Consider the following 15942-nt stretch of genomic DNA (forward strand, 5'->3'; position numbering starts at 1 on the left):
TATCGATATCATTATCGCGCAAGCTGCATGCACCTCGTTACGCATTGGCCGGCGTACTTAAGACAAGAATTCGCTATTAAAGCCTTCGTACGAATAAGATGCCGATACGCCGCGCGTATTGAATTTGCAATATGCCTAGAAAACTTACGATCGCATTATTCATCGCAATCTTGTTCGGGAATTCCGCAGCGCGAAAAAGTGAAGAAAGTTAGTGATAGCCTGTTTGTTTCGTTACATTCGCGATTGATTTCCAAGAAATCATTTATCTCGAATATACGCAACACAAATCTCGATTTTAATATAATCCTTTGCCAAATTTAGACGTTTGTAAACAGGAGTTGAATAAGACGTCATCACGACAATTTAATTTTTGGTGTTAAATGTTGCAACAGATAAAGTAGAAAGACATCTGTTCAAATCAAAATCTAATGACTAAAAAAAGTTAGATCAATGTTTGATTGGAAACTTATAATTATTTAATTATATTTTATTATATTTTTTTTACATTTTTTATATTACAACGATGTTTTGTTATTTTATCTTAAACTTAAATTAATCTAACTTAAATTATATCTAAGTTAGATATATTTTTCGTTAGATATTATGTGGAATTCAATCTTGTAAAATCTTTGTTGCAAAATCGTTGTTGTTGCTTTTAATTTGTGTCTCGAATGATTGTTATTATACAATATTTACATTATAAGCTTTGATATTCCGAGATATATAACATTTATTGAGAATCAATATCATGAGCTGTAATAAATGTAATAAAAGCAGCTTTTTTAAAAATTTTTTTGATTATATGAGTATGCTTATCGTTGCTTTAAGAAGTAAGCTTTAAAAAACAACATGTTTATATCAACATACAAATTGATGCGCATTTAAGAGTTAAGTGATTAAGTATTTATAACGTAGGATGATAAATCGTTAAACTACGCATTTTGAAAGGCGCGTGCAAATGAGTAATAAAATAACATTCCCATTCAGTTTCTTACATTATAATTGCACTATAAATTTTATCGATTGCGCGTAGATTCCCAGATTTGTTCCGTTTTCCGCTATGATTCTGATTTGCATAATTCCTGCTTTTTTGCAGAATGCAAGGAATACGCCGATTTGGTTTACGAGATCGAAGATTCGCCGACATTGCGTATCAATGCTGGCGCGAATAAAGTTTCTCGCTGTGCAATCGTCGAGACACCTCTAATCATCGGCGGAGTTCAAGCGAAGCACGCGGAATTTCCACATATGGTGAGAATTATCGCTGTGATCGCAGAAATGATTAAAACAACTACTGCATAACATATCACTGGTATAATAAACACATTGTAAAAAATTGAGATAAAGATCACATTAATTCTCGATTACTGAATGGTGAAAAGGTGATCAATCATTTCAATATTTTTTTATAATTATTATATAAATAATGATATAAAATATATATTTATATAAATGCTACTTATAGTATGCAAAAATATGAAAATAAATATATATAAAATATATATTTTTATATAAGGAATTTGTGTTTTTATATTTTTTATGGAGAAATGGAGAGTAATAATTTTAAATGCTTAATTTTATTTTTTTTTTAATTAAATAATAATTTAAGTTTAATAATTTAGTTTAATAATTTTTATTTTTTTAATGTAACATATGCAGCACGCAATAGTGTTCGTCTTTATGTGTTTTCCAAAATGCGTGCGCCAGTTGGAAAACATGGAAAATGTAATAGATTTCCATGTATTTTAATAATCGAAGTAACAAAACATCAATATTTCCACACTGTAGGCGGTGATCGGTTTTGGCAAGACTGACGTGTCCTGGCAGTGTGGAGGAAGCATCATCTCCGAGAATTTTATCCTGACCGCGGCGCATTGTATGGAATCCCCGGACAAGTAACAATCTTGTTACTATTATTCTTTCATATTTATATCATTCTTATGTTACATTGAAACAAAAACATTCACTAACATCATCAATACATTTCAGTGGTCCCGCAAGCAAAGTGCGTGTCGGTTTGATTAATCTGATAACTCCGGACGATTCCATGCAGGAGAGGGACGTCGTGGAGAGAATCAAGTATCCAGATTACAAGTTCTCGGTCAGGTATCACGATATAGCGTTACTCAAACTTGACCGACCGTTGGAATTGAATCCTCGAGTACGTCCCGCGTGTCTCGAGATAAACTCCCAGATACCGGGCAAGAGCGCTATCGCTTCTGGATTTGGCAAAACGTCTTACGGTCAGTATCTCTCAAACGTCTCCTGTTGTTGTATTACGAATAGTGTTTTACATTAATTTACGTATTATTATTTTATATTATTTATTCGCACATCAAGAGATTTAATACGCATCCATGCGCAGAATCTAACGTCGGTAGCAATGACCTGATGAAAGTCCAATTGAATTACATTTCCGAAGACGAATGTAAAAAGGCTTACATCGAGGATATTGGTACTCGGAAACTGCCCGATGGCTTGATATCGAGCTTACTTTGTGCTGGCATAATGGAAGGTGGTAAAGATACCTGCCAGGTATGAACAATTATTTAGGATTACTGTCGAATTTTTTGTCTTTTAATAAAGTTTCGAGGAAGTTTTTCTTTAATAAGTAATAAGATACGTTGTAAATTAGATACAAATAGTAGATTTAAATAGAATATATTTGATAATTTTTATGTTTAATAATTTGATAATTTTTATGTATTAAATATATCTAAAGGATTAAGAAGAGATTCCAATAGATTTCGATCATTTGCAGGGTGACAGTGGTGGTCCGTTGCAAAGAGTTCTTGCGAATCCTTATTGCATGTATAGCGTCGTAGGTGTGACAAGCTTCGGAAAGTTCTGCGCCTTTAAATCTTCACCCGCGATATATACTCGAGTTAGCTCTTATCTCGATTGGATAGAGAGTATCGTTTGGCCATGAAACTCAGACACAGAAACTACCTACTTAATGCTTATATGCTAATTTTCAATTTTATTTTCAACATTTTTGAAGAATAATCGACGAAGGATGCTCATGTGTAGTTATCGGGATTGATGAGAATTAAGGAATAATTAAAATAAAAATGACAAACAACATATATATTACAATCATCGGTGTAATTTTTATTGCAAAAAAGATAATAGTTATTCATTGATATTTACAATGCGATTTCCAAATGTATGTATATACGTACAATCCAGTGTAATAAACATCTGCAACTTGTGCATTTCATACAGAGAAGTATATTCTAATTAATAACAATCAACGATGATAAAATGTATATAATAGATAATGACTAATATGATCTCTGTTAAAAATAGAATAATATTCAATATTCAATCCACACAATTCGGATAAAAGAGGGTAAAAACAACGCGAGAAACGTTACAACATTAACTTTAACAGTTGTTATAGTATGTCCAGTATATATTGGAGGATATACATTATTAAAAATTATTAAATATTACAAGATAAATAAGAGTACGGAAAACGAGGATTTACGTTTAAAACAATCTACGGAGACGTGATCTGCTTATTAAAAGGAATCTTGATAATCGTCCAGTGAGATAAGAGATGCTTAAAATTTCCATCGATACACAATTAAAATCCTTATAATGAATACGTATATTATTTACATTATGTAGATATCAGTCTTACGGCTCTCGAAAGGAAATTACGCGTATATGTATATACACACGCGAGCGCAGGTCTTGTTACTGATTAATAACTGATCAACAACTTGATGAACGGACACCAACTTGATCTGGAGTAGCATAAACTGGCTTCTTTGCCACCAAAACGACCAATTATCTCACGCATTTCCGGTACATGTTTTCGCTTCTTTTAAATCTAAATCACCGTATCAAATTGTAAAGAGAAGAAAGAAACGAAGAGAAGAGAAGAAAATAGAAGAGAGAAAAGATACGAGATAAACGAAAAGAAACAATGCTGTTTCATTCGTAAAGGGATTTGATTAAAAATTATCTCGTTGAGAAAGCGAGAGTGGAATATCGTTCGTTCGTGTCCACTTCGAAGAATAGATTGAAGAATCCTTACGAACAGAGAAAGCAGTTCCGTTAGGACTAGGAGTTAGTTATCAGAGTCCTATACAGAATGCGTAGAGTGGCGCAAGCCGCCGTCTAGAGTTCTGTCGCCTATCCCGTAGTCATTCCGATGTTTCTTTCAATAATTCTGCAATTCAAAGCACTCTCTCATTCACCGCGAAAACCGTGCCGCCTCCGGTGGCCTTCTCGTTCCTGAAAGCAAAACTCAGATCGCTGAGCATTGAACATCGCTTTCGCTTCACAACGCGGGTGGCATTGTATTTCTGTGCGTGCCAGGGTATACACTAGCCAGAGATCATCATGCATTTTACTCAACTCAAACGAGAGGAGCAGGCACGGGCATTGAAGTGGCAGTGCTTTGAACGTGCTGGAAGAGAGTCAAAAGTGTGACTTCAAAGAAACGATCCTTGTAGGCACTCCATATGCAGAGGCCTACCAGATGCGAGATAAGAACTGATCGGTGGTAGCCAGTTGGATGCCAGAAAGTATCACGTCCGAAAGACGTTCGTGCGTTTACAGACATGCTCCAGTTTACCATTGATTTGTTATTCCGATGTTCGGAATTGCGTTAATCATTAACTCGTGAACGCCTGAGCAAGACGAACATTTCAACAACAATCGAAACAATCGCACTTTTACACTGGAAAAAAATATGAAATATATCGGACACATCTAGAGTTCGTCTTTTAATATTCACAAATTAATGATTGACTGCACGCGGTGTCTGTTTTAATCGAACTGCTCATCGAGGACTCATTCGCTCTTATCGCAATTCATTCATTCGTTTCATTTATTTTCAAGCCTACTTGTTTAAAATACGTGTGTTTGTGGTGTGTGTGTGTGTGTGTGTGTGTGTGCGTGCGCGCGCGCGCGCGCGCGCGTGTGTGTGTGTGTGTGTGTGTGTGTGTGTCGCGTATATCCCTAACTCTGTATATACATATATATATATAAAATATAAATCTTCGTTAAAAAAGGTCTCCGTAAGAAGTGAAAGCCAAAGATAGTTAAAGTACATATAGTTGCGCTTTAAGAGATTAATAGTTTAACATTTCACAAGATATATACATCTAGTATCGTTTATCTTCTCGAAGCGAATATTCTAGCTTAACGACCGCCGAAACTTCGTGTTCACCGTGTGAAACTATTATTTACCCTCTAATCGCGAAACGGTACACGGCCGGAAGAGGAACTGTGAAAGGAAACGGCATATAGCATACCGGCTAGAAAACAAGAGCTACCGTTGACGATTTCCGTATCGTTTCGTATCTTTCTGCTAATGGAGTTCGCGTCGATTTGCGAACGGTTACCTGCCCCCTCTACCGTAAGCCTTTTTCGCAGTTGTTAGTTAATAATTTTAACTTTTCAACAACTCGACAACTCGATGATACTCTATTGTCTAAATAAACGCAGAACAGGTTTAACAAAGAACGCAAGAACATAGGGAGAAACGCTTACAAAGATCACGTTTTACGGGTTTGCGTTGTCTGGGCGGGATGAACTATTATACGCAGGCACTACGCAAGACAAACCTCTATAATTCCTCAAGGCACCCTAAGGCACATCGCGATGCAATTTCACGCAGTAATCTCGCAGTTAGCTATACCGAGGCCTCGGGAGACCTACGCGCGTTGTCTTGTCTTCCGTTATGCTCGTATAAAATAATTGGCACACTCGGTCGATGATCTATGTTCCACAGAGAGGATCATGTTAAGGGTGCCGGGGAAAGAAGAAACGGAAGTAAAAGAAAGAATGAGAAGAGGGAAGAAGCGTACAAAGGAAGAAATGGTGAAAGCTTACAGAACTATATAACATTGGCCGATATGACGAGACCAGCGAGATTTCGACTCGAGGATGGAAGCTCGATCCCGACGGACTCCTTCTGTCCGCAGGCGGACCGAAAATCCCAGGAATGGGGAAGCAGAGGAGGAACAGGAGGAATGTCGAGAAGATAATGTGCGACGATGATGTCCGCGCTGCTGAGCGTGGTTGCTGGCGTTACAGCTGGAGGCAGACGCTGGATGACCTCGATGAACCGGTCATACGATGTTGCGGATGCTGGGACCTGGAACAATAACGATGCATAACGATAAGATAACGCGGTCTATAATGTATGTAGTTATGTGATTCGCTGATAACATATAACGAGGCCTGAAAGTGTCCATCGTTAAATAATTGTGACGAAACGGTAGATGTAGAATAACAGGCTGGTGGATCTCAAGCGTGAATTTCTGAATTAACTTTTAATAGACACGTAATAAAAATGATTACTGATCAAAAATTACGCGGTATCTTTACGAATTTGCATGATTAAAATTCTTCCAGTTAGAACTAGTTAGGGCTCTTTTAAACAGCGAATTAATTATATATATATTACAAGTTGTGTCAAAAATCAAAGTCTACAATTGTAAATTAAAGTGTGTATTACTGCGTCGTATTTTTAAGCAGTTTCGATAATTCGATTTGACTAGGAATCAATAATTTAATTTGCCGTCATAAACTATTCCATTTTGAACAGAGTATGACGTAATTACTTAAAATACAAAAGTTACAAAAGTTTAACGCGTTTTTCTTTCCGCTTGCCGTCGACAAGTTAGCGCGAGCGCAGCTTGATTAAAAGCGTTCCGTATTCTACTTTTGCGCCTCGGCGACGCGGAATGGAAACGCGTCGGGGAAGTTTCGCGACCACCAGCTACGATTTCCAGCGGCGCTCAACAATGCTCGGCAATTAAGACGGCTGCCTTTTTCTCGGCGACACGCGGAATGCGTGTAGGTACGCATTACATATACGGGAACGCGTGCAAACACCGCGAGCAAGCAAGCAACAAGCGCAACCGCTCGAGGTTGTCGAGAAGTCGAGATTACCCCGGTTCGTCCCACGCGTCTAGACGTCTTAAAGTTCTTTTTTCTCGTTTTGCTCTCTTTCTCTCTCTCTCTCTCTCTCTCTCTCTCTCTCTCTCGCTCTCGCTGTTCACCAAGGCGTGGTACCACACGGCGTGACCGCGGTGCGGCACGGCCGCGCGGTACACACGATCCTGTGCCACCACTTCTTGTAGCCACGCCTCGAATAATGTCTACAGGATATCTCAGAAGTCGTGTACTTCCTCTCCGTAGGGAGATACCATTCATTGCTGAATTGTCTCATCGTCGAGAGATAAAGAGACGTCCGCAAGAGTTCGACCCTCCGATGCACTCCGGATTAAAAGTTACTCCTGCAGTCTCTTATCGTACAATATATGTGCAATCGTAGCGAGAAAGAAAGAAATATCGGATTACCGAGAATGTTCTGGTCTATATTTATCATATCGCGTACTCGAAAATGTTATGTTATATAATTTTTAGTTATTTTATCGTAAATTGCGTCGTATGCAAAACTTTCAAACGAGGTGATAATTGGATCGTGCATCTGAGGGTTAAGAGGCCATCGGATCGTTTGGCATCAAATATCGTAAATGCGTCGTAGAACAGTGCCAGATAATTAAGAAACAAATTATTTACAACGTCATCTTGAAGAGATCAAATTTCATTTAAATAACAAACCAATTATTAAAAAAATATTTAATAATAATCTATCATATTAATAAAAATTAAATAAGATATAAATAATTGAGATTGGTATTAAAGTATTAAAAATAGATAATTGCGTAAAAAGAAAGGGAAAGAGAGAGTATAAGTGTGTAAATGCAGTACTTTAAAATTTCGAACAAGCTATTTGAGAGATATTTTATATTCATTGAAAAATCTACGGTAGCACATTGCATTTGAAACACTCTGTACATATCTTCTCTGTACATATCATGGTTGAAATGAATGATATCGTCCAGATAAACCACGGTGTTTTATTTTTAAAACACATTATCCCCCGCAGTGATACAACGAGTTTCCTCAATTCTTAAGCAATAACTTAAACCTTTCGTGGTAATTTAAAAGAGCAGACACTCACTCAAAGATCAATAAATTTTTTTCAACATTGTATATCAAGCGTAACGAGATAAATTATGAGGAACTCGTAAAAGATATATAATGTTGTCAATATTTTAATAAGAAAAAAAGATAATTTCAAGATAATTAAAAGTATCTTCAATTTAAATTTCTATATTTATATAGAACGCTTTCCAATTACAAAACATCCAAAAAAATAGGCAAATAATTTAAAATCAAAATTCTATTGAAAAAACTAATACCAATAGCTCTTTAATTTAATATTCATTTTACGGAGAAGAATTTAAATATTCATATTATAATTCAATATGTAAAATAAGAAAATTGTTTGCTGAATGGACCGTGAAATTTTGCAAAACGTACAAGTTGTGTGCGCGACGATGCGCGAATACAAGCCGTGAGCGTCGCGATTTTTCACGGCTTGTTCGATTCTTCGTGGTCTTCTCGGTCACAATGCTTGGAAACGCGGGCATTAAAGCCACTTGTTCCATCTCTCGCCAAACGACATCTCCGCGGGAAAGCGCGACGGCAAATATAGACCGCTTTAGCAGCACCGGCAAAGTGGGTTAACGCGTTCGCGCCCAGGGTCGGGTTTCGTAAAACTTGAAGTCACGGAGTCAAATCGTCGAACGCGAGTCAAATCGAACGCGAGTCAAATCGAACGCGAATCTATCTCGGATACGCGCACATCATGTCACACCTCGGTCGGACGGATCAGGGTCGAGGACGCTTTACGCTTGGAAAAAGATCCATTTGTTATGCTTATAACAACGCGCGCAACTATGTCACGCTATGGTTGGCAGTGTGTCAAGGACCGCTTCGCAGTCCTTTCTGACCGTGAAAATAAATCCGAAAACCTTGCCGTTAGGTGCTAAATCTCTCGGACGTGAGCTCGTCGATCTGGCGAGAACAGCTGCCAGGTCTCTGCGCTTTGGACACGAAAGGAAAAGTATCGTTTGGAGTATCGCAACTAAGGGGAAAGTCGTGGCGTGGATTTTCCGGGCGGAAAATCTAAGACCAGATTTGATCTCGTCTACATTATTAGCACAGGAAGGAAAAGAAGAAGAAAAGGAGGCGAATGAATGTATGCGTAAATATACATACGTGCTGCCCTCAGAAAAATGATTAAAAATTATCGCCCCGGCGATACCACGTGGACCGATCTCCCCTTCATTCACTCGTGACTTCAGCGTTATTTATATAACATTTATCGAAAGATTAACACACTCGACTCCGCTCATTGGACGCGTCCAGCTTGATTCCCTCGAATTCGTAACACACCTACTTCAGAGATTGTCGTTTTGGCGAAAATATCTCTTTAGTTTTCGAAAATTAGATCTGGGAAGATTCAAAAACTTCGCTGCAAAAGAAACCAAAGTTTGCTTGAAATTAAGTAAAGTAATGAGACTTTATTATTTATTTGCAACAAGCCGATTATACGAAGCCGGTACTTCGTTCTCCATCTTTTAGCGCGAGAAGTAGGACTCGTCTTTCTTCTTCATTTTCAAGCTTGCAATACAAAGTTTTCATCTTTTTTTCTTTTATATCTCGTATGTCACGCCACGATGCATCTGTAATGCGACAACAGGGGGGGGGGGGGAGTAAGAGAGATGAAAGGAGGTGCGGCGCGGGAATGCGCCGAGGAGATCGGCGTGTCTTGCCGTTGCGTCTTGCGTGGTAACAACCTTTCGTTAAGGCGATTAGAGTCGCGCGACTCTCCTTGTCGGTCGCGCCTGTTATCGCGCTTGTCTCGCGTACGGCCGACGACGGTCGGCCACGTTATTTATAGAGAGAAAGTCAACTCAAGAGCCGCGCTCACGCGCGGCGAGAAAGGCCGCTCGAAATTTTGCGAGAGGCGTGATTTCACAGGCGCGTTTTCGGTCGATCGTAGGGCTCGATACGCGAGACGCCGGGACGATAGCAAGGCGAAAAGCTTTGATCCACCTCGAGCTTTTTCCTCGGCACACCCTCGAGAGGAAACTCGTTGCACTTGCACGATTAATAATAGCACGCGGGAGAGCATCCCGTCTGTGCGCGAGACGGGGACGTAAATAGATGACATATGAATCTCCCAAGAGCGAGACTGTCATCGTCCAGGTCCAGAGAGGAGCGATGAGCTCTTACTTTGTAATGTTTAATGAGTTTCCGCATAGTTTTGTGTATGAGAAAAAAATATGTAATTATTTAATTTCCAGTTTTTTTTCATATTTAAGAAATAGAGAAAAGAAGAAAAAAATTTTTTTTATTATAATGAATAAATAAATATTCGAATTATTTAATAAAAATGTTACGTATTAGATAGTAATAATTACAGTTACAAATCATTATCTTCATTATCGCGACAATAATTTTTGTCGCTTTCCTTTATCGAAGCACAGTTTGGTATTTGTTGCACCTTGGATTTAGCAACATTTTTGTCAACACGCTTAAAATATGCTTCATTAAAATCCAAGTATGTATATAATCCCTTAAGAAGCAGCATGTAGAGCCCACTGATGTTACTGCGCGCTGCATTGAGAATCCGTATAATACATCGAGTATAATACATCGGTATTATAACTGCAGATTCTGCAGTCTCACCATTTATCAACTAGCAAACCCGAACGAATCTTCGACCTCTCGCTTCTTATTTTACGTCGCGTGTAAGGACCAGCCCATAAAAATACGTGCCATTTCAAGCACGCAAAAGGAGTGTAAGGATACGAGTGTACGAGTAGATCCGTTTAGCTTAAGAGCAAATATGGCAGTGAAAGTTACCAATGAATTAAATTAAATTTACGTACTACAAAACTTTATACGTTTAACTTTTTACGTGTTTAATTAAAAATTTCTATTCTACTAGGCTTATAAAAAAAAATAAAAATTCAATATATATATATATATATATATATATATATATATATATGCTCTTAAATAATATAAACCTAATTATAAAAAAAAGTAATCGTCTTCACATTCCAGTTTCATCACGAATGTTTAGCGCTTAGTTGGAATGCTTTAAGCAGAGGTTTTACCGCCTCTTTCTTTCCGTAAGCCATCGCCCATCGCGAAAAAATAAGCGTTAAAACTCGGCGAAGCATTCTTACGCGAAAAAAGAGATAAGGGCAGGAATCGGGGCTTACCGTGCAGATTGCGTTATCCGACGCTCGGCGTCGTCCGACTCCCCGTTATCCACCCTCTCTCGATTGTTTTTTTCTCTCGCACGCGCGCGTTCTTGTTTCCTCGTTTTTAATTCGGATCGTCACACAGTTTCTCCTCTCGCGCTCATTTCTCCATCTGTCTCTTCATCCCTGAGATGATTTCGCGTTGCCTCATGAGATGCCTGGCTCGTGGTCCCGCGTCTCGGCGTAGTTGCCGAGGTGAGAAAACTGGAGGGGTTTGTACAGCTTCGTACATGATTTAAGATATCGAGACGAGGAGGGGCACGACCTCCTTTTCATCGGTACTGGTGGCTTCACCAGTAGGGCGCGTCGTTAGCTAAGTGTTGCCAGGACGCGAATTCGCTCCAAGTACGCATGTTCAACCTGGTGGCTTCCGCGATCTGCGGTATGCTGCCGTCTCTCGTCTCGTTGCCGTTGGAGACGTCGCATTTCGTCGTCTGGATGTTGTCATACCGCACTCGGGGCTAAAGCATTGACAAAACATTTCAGACTTTTGATAGGCGTCCGTATCTGTAATAAATTTGGCGATTTATTTAGTGCACATTGATCTGCATATGAACAAAAAAGAAAGCAGAAACTTTTATGATTGCCGAATAATGATTCCCGGATGCTTACTTATATTACTAATTTAATTAGTTATATTTATAGAATAATATTTATTTATAATCAAACTTTATAGCTTTTCTATATCATGAATTGTTATTTTAATGTGAGCTTAAGTCGAAACATTTGTAATTAAATTTTAAATATACTTTTTAAATATAATTTTTTCGCTTTTTAAATACCTTCAAACACTTTTTACGTTCGTTTTTTGGTCTTCCTTTACTTTATTTATATTGCTGTAGCATTACACAAGCTTTTTTAAATTTTTTTAATTTTTATATGATTATATCTTCTGTCTTTTTTTAAGAAGATCGAATAAAAATTAAAGACGTATTACGTTGAGTATTGCGCAAAGAACACGATTGTTTTTTCAGATGTGCACATTCTAGAGAAGAGTTAATCCTTGGAAATCAATGAATATCTTTGAATAAATCGTGCTGAATCGCCGCTGCTTGGTGGTGCAAATATTTGGTGAAGGTACCCAAGATTCTTTGGATATGCATACTCGTAAATAAAATCACGTAACTTTTACGAAATATGTCAGTTTGTCAGTTTGTATGGAACACGTAAGTGCATCGTCGCAAGGACTACAAATAAAAGTGACGTCATGAATACATTTAATATTCCGCAAATATTAAGAGATTAAATAATCTTTTTTTCGAATAGTCTTTTCCAAAGTAATTATACCTTCGAGTTTACAGCAGCTATTCAAGGATTATTACGCATTTGAGGCTCAAATCGTAATCTAAAAGGAAAGAACGAACGACGTTCCAAGAAGGATAAGACACCAACCTCCTGCTTCTTGCGGACCGCGTAATTTTTGCCCTCGTTATTGTCCCACAACTCCTTGCCTTCGGTGCGATATCTCACACAGAACTCGATGACATTCGATGCCACTGGCAAGGTGAGCCGGAAGCGGAAGGTGTCGTACAGGATGAGGGAACCCGGCGACCCCGGTTGCGCCACGTACGTGCAGTGTACGTCTTCGTGGGTGGACCAGCTATCGCTGCTGGCCCTCACCACGACCTCCTTGTCGTAGGCCAGATTCCGTACCTTCACCGTGCCCACCAGGCACTGCTCGGACTCGCGCACGATCACGTTCTCCAGGCTCACGTTCTCCTGATCGAGCTTGCGACGGAAGGCGAGATAGTCGCTCGCCGGTTGCTGGAAGGTCACCTGCCACGGCGGCGTGCTATCCTGCGTCGCTTCCTGGCTGTGATCCTTCGACGTGCCGAGCAGACCCCCGGTCAAACCAGCCACGTAAGCTGTGCTCCACAGTGGTGGTACGTTGCTCGGTTCCGACATCACACGGACCTATATACCACACATCGAGCGAAATATTGAAATACAGAACAAGTCGAGAGACAGGCAACGACATTTGTTGGACGTTAGCCCGACTGTTCTTATTGAATGATGAAATATAACGCTAGATTCTTAGTTAACGCTTAGTTTCCTTAATTAGAGAGTCAAATAGAGATATAAGTTATTATTAGAAAATGATTGCGATTTATGCGAGGAAGGTATATCCTCGTTAACTCGATAACATATCTATCATTAGGAGCCAATTTGGTTTTTAAATACTATTTCTGGCGAGAGATTAAATATTTATTATATAATTGCTATATATTTTATTGCTCAATTTTGATTATTAAATAATTCTATTAAACGTTTTGGCGTATTAAATTACATGCCTCTTGGCACTTACTTTTGACATGAATCCAATTCACACTTGTTATTAATATACTTTATCACTAATATTCACAAAGTTTAAATTATCACAAAGCTGGCCAACACATATCAAACGCTCCACAAACAGATTTTTACGCTATCTCACACAATCAATAAGAACAACTTCAAACAAAAACTACAATTTAAAAGCAAAGTAACAAACAATGTTATTTGATTCATCACTATTAGCTTTACTTCTCCTCCCGTTATTTCCTCTTTCAAGAGTAGACCAACACAAATCTATTTCTTGAAAGGGAATGGTAGCCGAAATTTTAAGATTTATGACAGGTGGTTTATTTTACAAGTTTACAGATCTTTTTTTCCTATTTGTCGAAGAAGAGCAAGACATTGATGTCGTAACATGTGAGAAATAAAGTCCACCTGTTGTACAAGAGGACCGATCTCCCAGTGAATGACTCAACTTAACGAAAGCAAATTTAGCTTAACGAAAGTAAAAGAAATCGTGAAAATACCTGTGTGAGAGGGCGGCCGCGATCATCGGCGAATACCACCCGTTTTTTCTGCTTGCCACTGCCATCACTTCGCAGCGAGTCCAAGGGCAAGCTTCCCGAAGAAAGACACGGCCTGATTCTGGGCGGCACCGATCTGCTAGTGATCGTGGGCGCTGTAACCACCAAAGGGCTGTACAGCAGGGGGCTGTACACCGGGGGGCTGTGCAGAATCAGTTCGGCCGGCATCGCTATCGAACACATTTAGATCTGCAAAAGAAAAAAGGACAAATTGAAAGTTTTTTTAATCTGTAAAAAAGAAAGAAATTACACTTCGCTTTTACTTTAAAGTTTCAAATTCAAGGGAAATTTTGGAATGTAAATTGGAATTTCAAACTTAGATATTTATGTCTTGTAAAAATAATAAAAATAATAAAAGATCTGTGAATCTTATATTCGCATATTATACATTTTCTAACATTAATAGCATTAAACGTATTATTTGCGCTGGTAATACCTTCATTTGTTAATTATTCTTTTATGATAGAAAAAAAATCGTAGCGGTAAATGACGATCACTAGAAGAATTAAGTGCGAGAAACCAGAGAAAACTGGAACTGTGATGCCTTAGATCTCTTTAATAGTTCTTTGGCGTCTGAAATTTATTGACGTCGTAGTCATAGTTATAGCATTAATTTCCGCCACGAAATCGTACCGTGATATAGCGTTCAAAATTATCAGGAACGTCTCACGCTGCCAGAAATTTCGTCAACTATTCGAATCATCCCGGGATCACGTGGATCCATATAGCTTCAAAGCAATTAAAAATAATTGCTAGCTATATCGATTAATTGTCAATTAGCTCGTTCGATGCGCATGACGATAATGTGTTGATTGATTTATTTATTGGTCACATTCTTCGCAAAAACGATTGCCAAGCGCCTCTTTATAAAATTAAAAATTTGTTATGATAAGTGCGCGTAATTTATTTTACATATTTTGCCGAATTATCAATTATTATCTCCTACGTCAAACATGGCCAGATTTGATGCTGTCAATCATTTTATTCGACTGCATTATATTATCTTGTAAAATGATCTGTTTTATGCGTTACGTATGTACATTTTTGTTTCAAGATATGGTAAGATAATGTAGTTAAAAGGTGAACGAAATAAATGATTAAAGATTATCATAATAAGGCGACATAAGTAAGATTTATTACATCTTATTAATATGAATTTTTCAAATAAAAATAATTCAGATGTGATAAAATCGATTTTTTTTTTCAAAAATAATATACAAAGTGTGATAGAATGGTTTTTCCTTAACAAATATCTCACAGAGTTATTGTTTGTTAAAATAATTTTAAGAATTTTTCTAATATATTTTTATCATATCTAATATATTTTTATAATATATGTATTTATATACACACATATTAATTAATAGAGAAACTCAACGTACGAATAGCCGCGTAGATGATCTTATCTAAATGTCAGATTCAATCTTATTTATATATCTGTCACTTATATATATCTCTCTCTCTCTCCTATAATTTTGCAGCTAAATAACGTTTACGTGTATCTCGATTATCTTACGAATTCTTACTTAAAAAGAATGTAACTCTATTTTGCACAAAGTTATTGCATTTCGTGATTGCGTTTTGCGACAGATCGTAAATCTTCGGGCCTGGTTTTAAGACTAAAAAAAAAAAAAGCCAAGATTGGCGCTTGGGACTATATTTGCGCACATAATTTTGCCATTGATATACTTTTGCGTGCCGGCGTATATACTATATAATCAAGTTACTCGCGGAGTAGAATTACGACTCTCGAGCACGACGAATCGGCGAGCAGCTCTTCCTTTTCTCGGGGACCGGTTCCGGGTGAACCAGGCCCACCGAGACGCGACACGCATGTACAATAGGTAACAGACCGAAACCAAATGGCAACGCCAGGAGAATCGGCGGACCATGAATCGCGCGAGTGCAATTTCAGGTCCTCAGGTCCT

At 38.1% G+C, this 15942-nt stretch overlaps 2 protein-coding genes across 7 annotated transcripts in view; one reads left to right on the forward strand and one right to left on the reverse strand.

The window, feature by feature from the left end:
* On the forward strand, window positions 1–3096 carry LOC105430108 (serine protease snk-like). Its single transcript, XM_011643470.3, has 6 exons — window positions 1–207; window positions 1097–1251; window positions 1789–1895; window positions 1990–2243; window positions 2366–2535; window positions 2762–3096. The coding sequence occupies exons 1-6, from the start codon at window positions 132–134 to the stop codon at window positions 2927–2929; spliced, it is 930 nt and encodes a 309-aa protein (XP_011641772.1). The 5' UTR covers window positions 1–131; the 3' UTR covers window positions 2930–3096.
* The window catches only part of Gbs-70E (Glycogen binding subunit 70E), a 25691-nt gene continuing 12835 nt past the window's right edge, over window positions 3087–15942 (reverse strand). For 3 of the 6 annotated variants that reach the window (XM_089080140.1, XM_089080096.1, XM_011643471.3), the window contains 4 exons: window positions 13958–14203; window positions 12549–13070; window positions 11115–11617; window positions 3087–6115 (listed from right to left, as the gene is read on the reverse strand). In XM_089080140.1, the coding sequence (XP_088936266.1) occupies window positions 11447–11617; window positions 12549–13070; window positions 13958–14197 (933 nt within the window). In that variant the 5' untranslated portion in view covers window positions 14198–14203 and the 3' untranslated portion in view covers window positions 3087–6115; window positions 11115–11446. Of the gene's footprint in view, window positions 6116–11114; window positions 11664–12449; window positions 13071–13957; window positions 14204–15942 lie in introns of those variants that run through there. The other 3 variants (XM_025219033.2, XM_011643473.3, XM_089080176.1) reach the window with 3 other exon arrangements.

This window comes from Pogonomyrmex barbatus, unplaced genomic scaffold (assembly GCF_055798465.1).
Source record: "Pogonomyrmex barbatus isolate J1 unplaced genomic scaffold, ASM5579846v1 scaffold1, whole genome shotgun sequence".
Lineage (NCBI taxonomy): Eukaryota > Metazoa > Arthropoda > Insecta > Hymenoptera > Formicidae > Pogonomyrmex > Pogonomyrmex barbatus.

What these genes read in the sequence shown, in the direction of transcription:
- LOC105430108 (XM_011643470.3), top strand. Translation starts at nt 132, where the DNA reads ATGCCTAGAAAACTTACGATCGCATTATTCATCGCAATCTTGTTCGGG. An exon ending in AGCGCGAAAAAGTGAAGAAA is followed by an intron (nt 208 to 1,096) that starts GTTAGTGATAGC and finishes GCTTTTTTGCAG; the next exon opens with AATGCAAGGAATACGCCGAT. An exon ending in ATTTGGCAAAACGTCTTACG is followed by an intron (nt 2,244 to 2,365) that starts GTCAGTATCTCT and finishes ATCCATGCGCAG; the next exon opens with AATCTAACGTCGGTAGCAAT.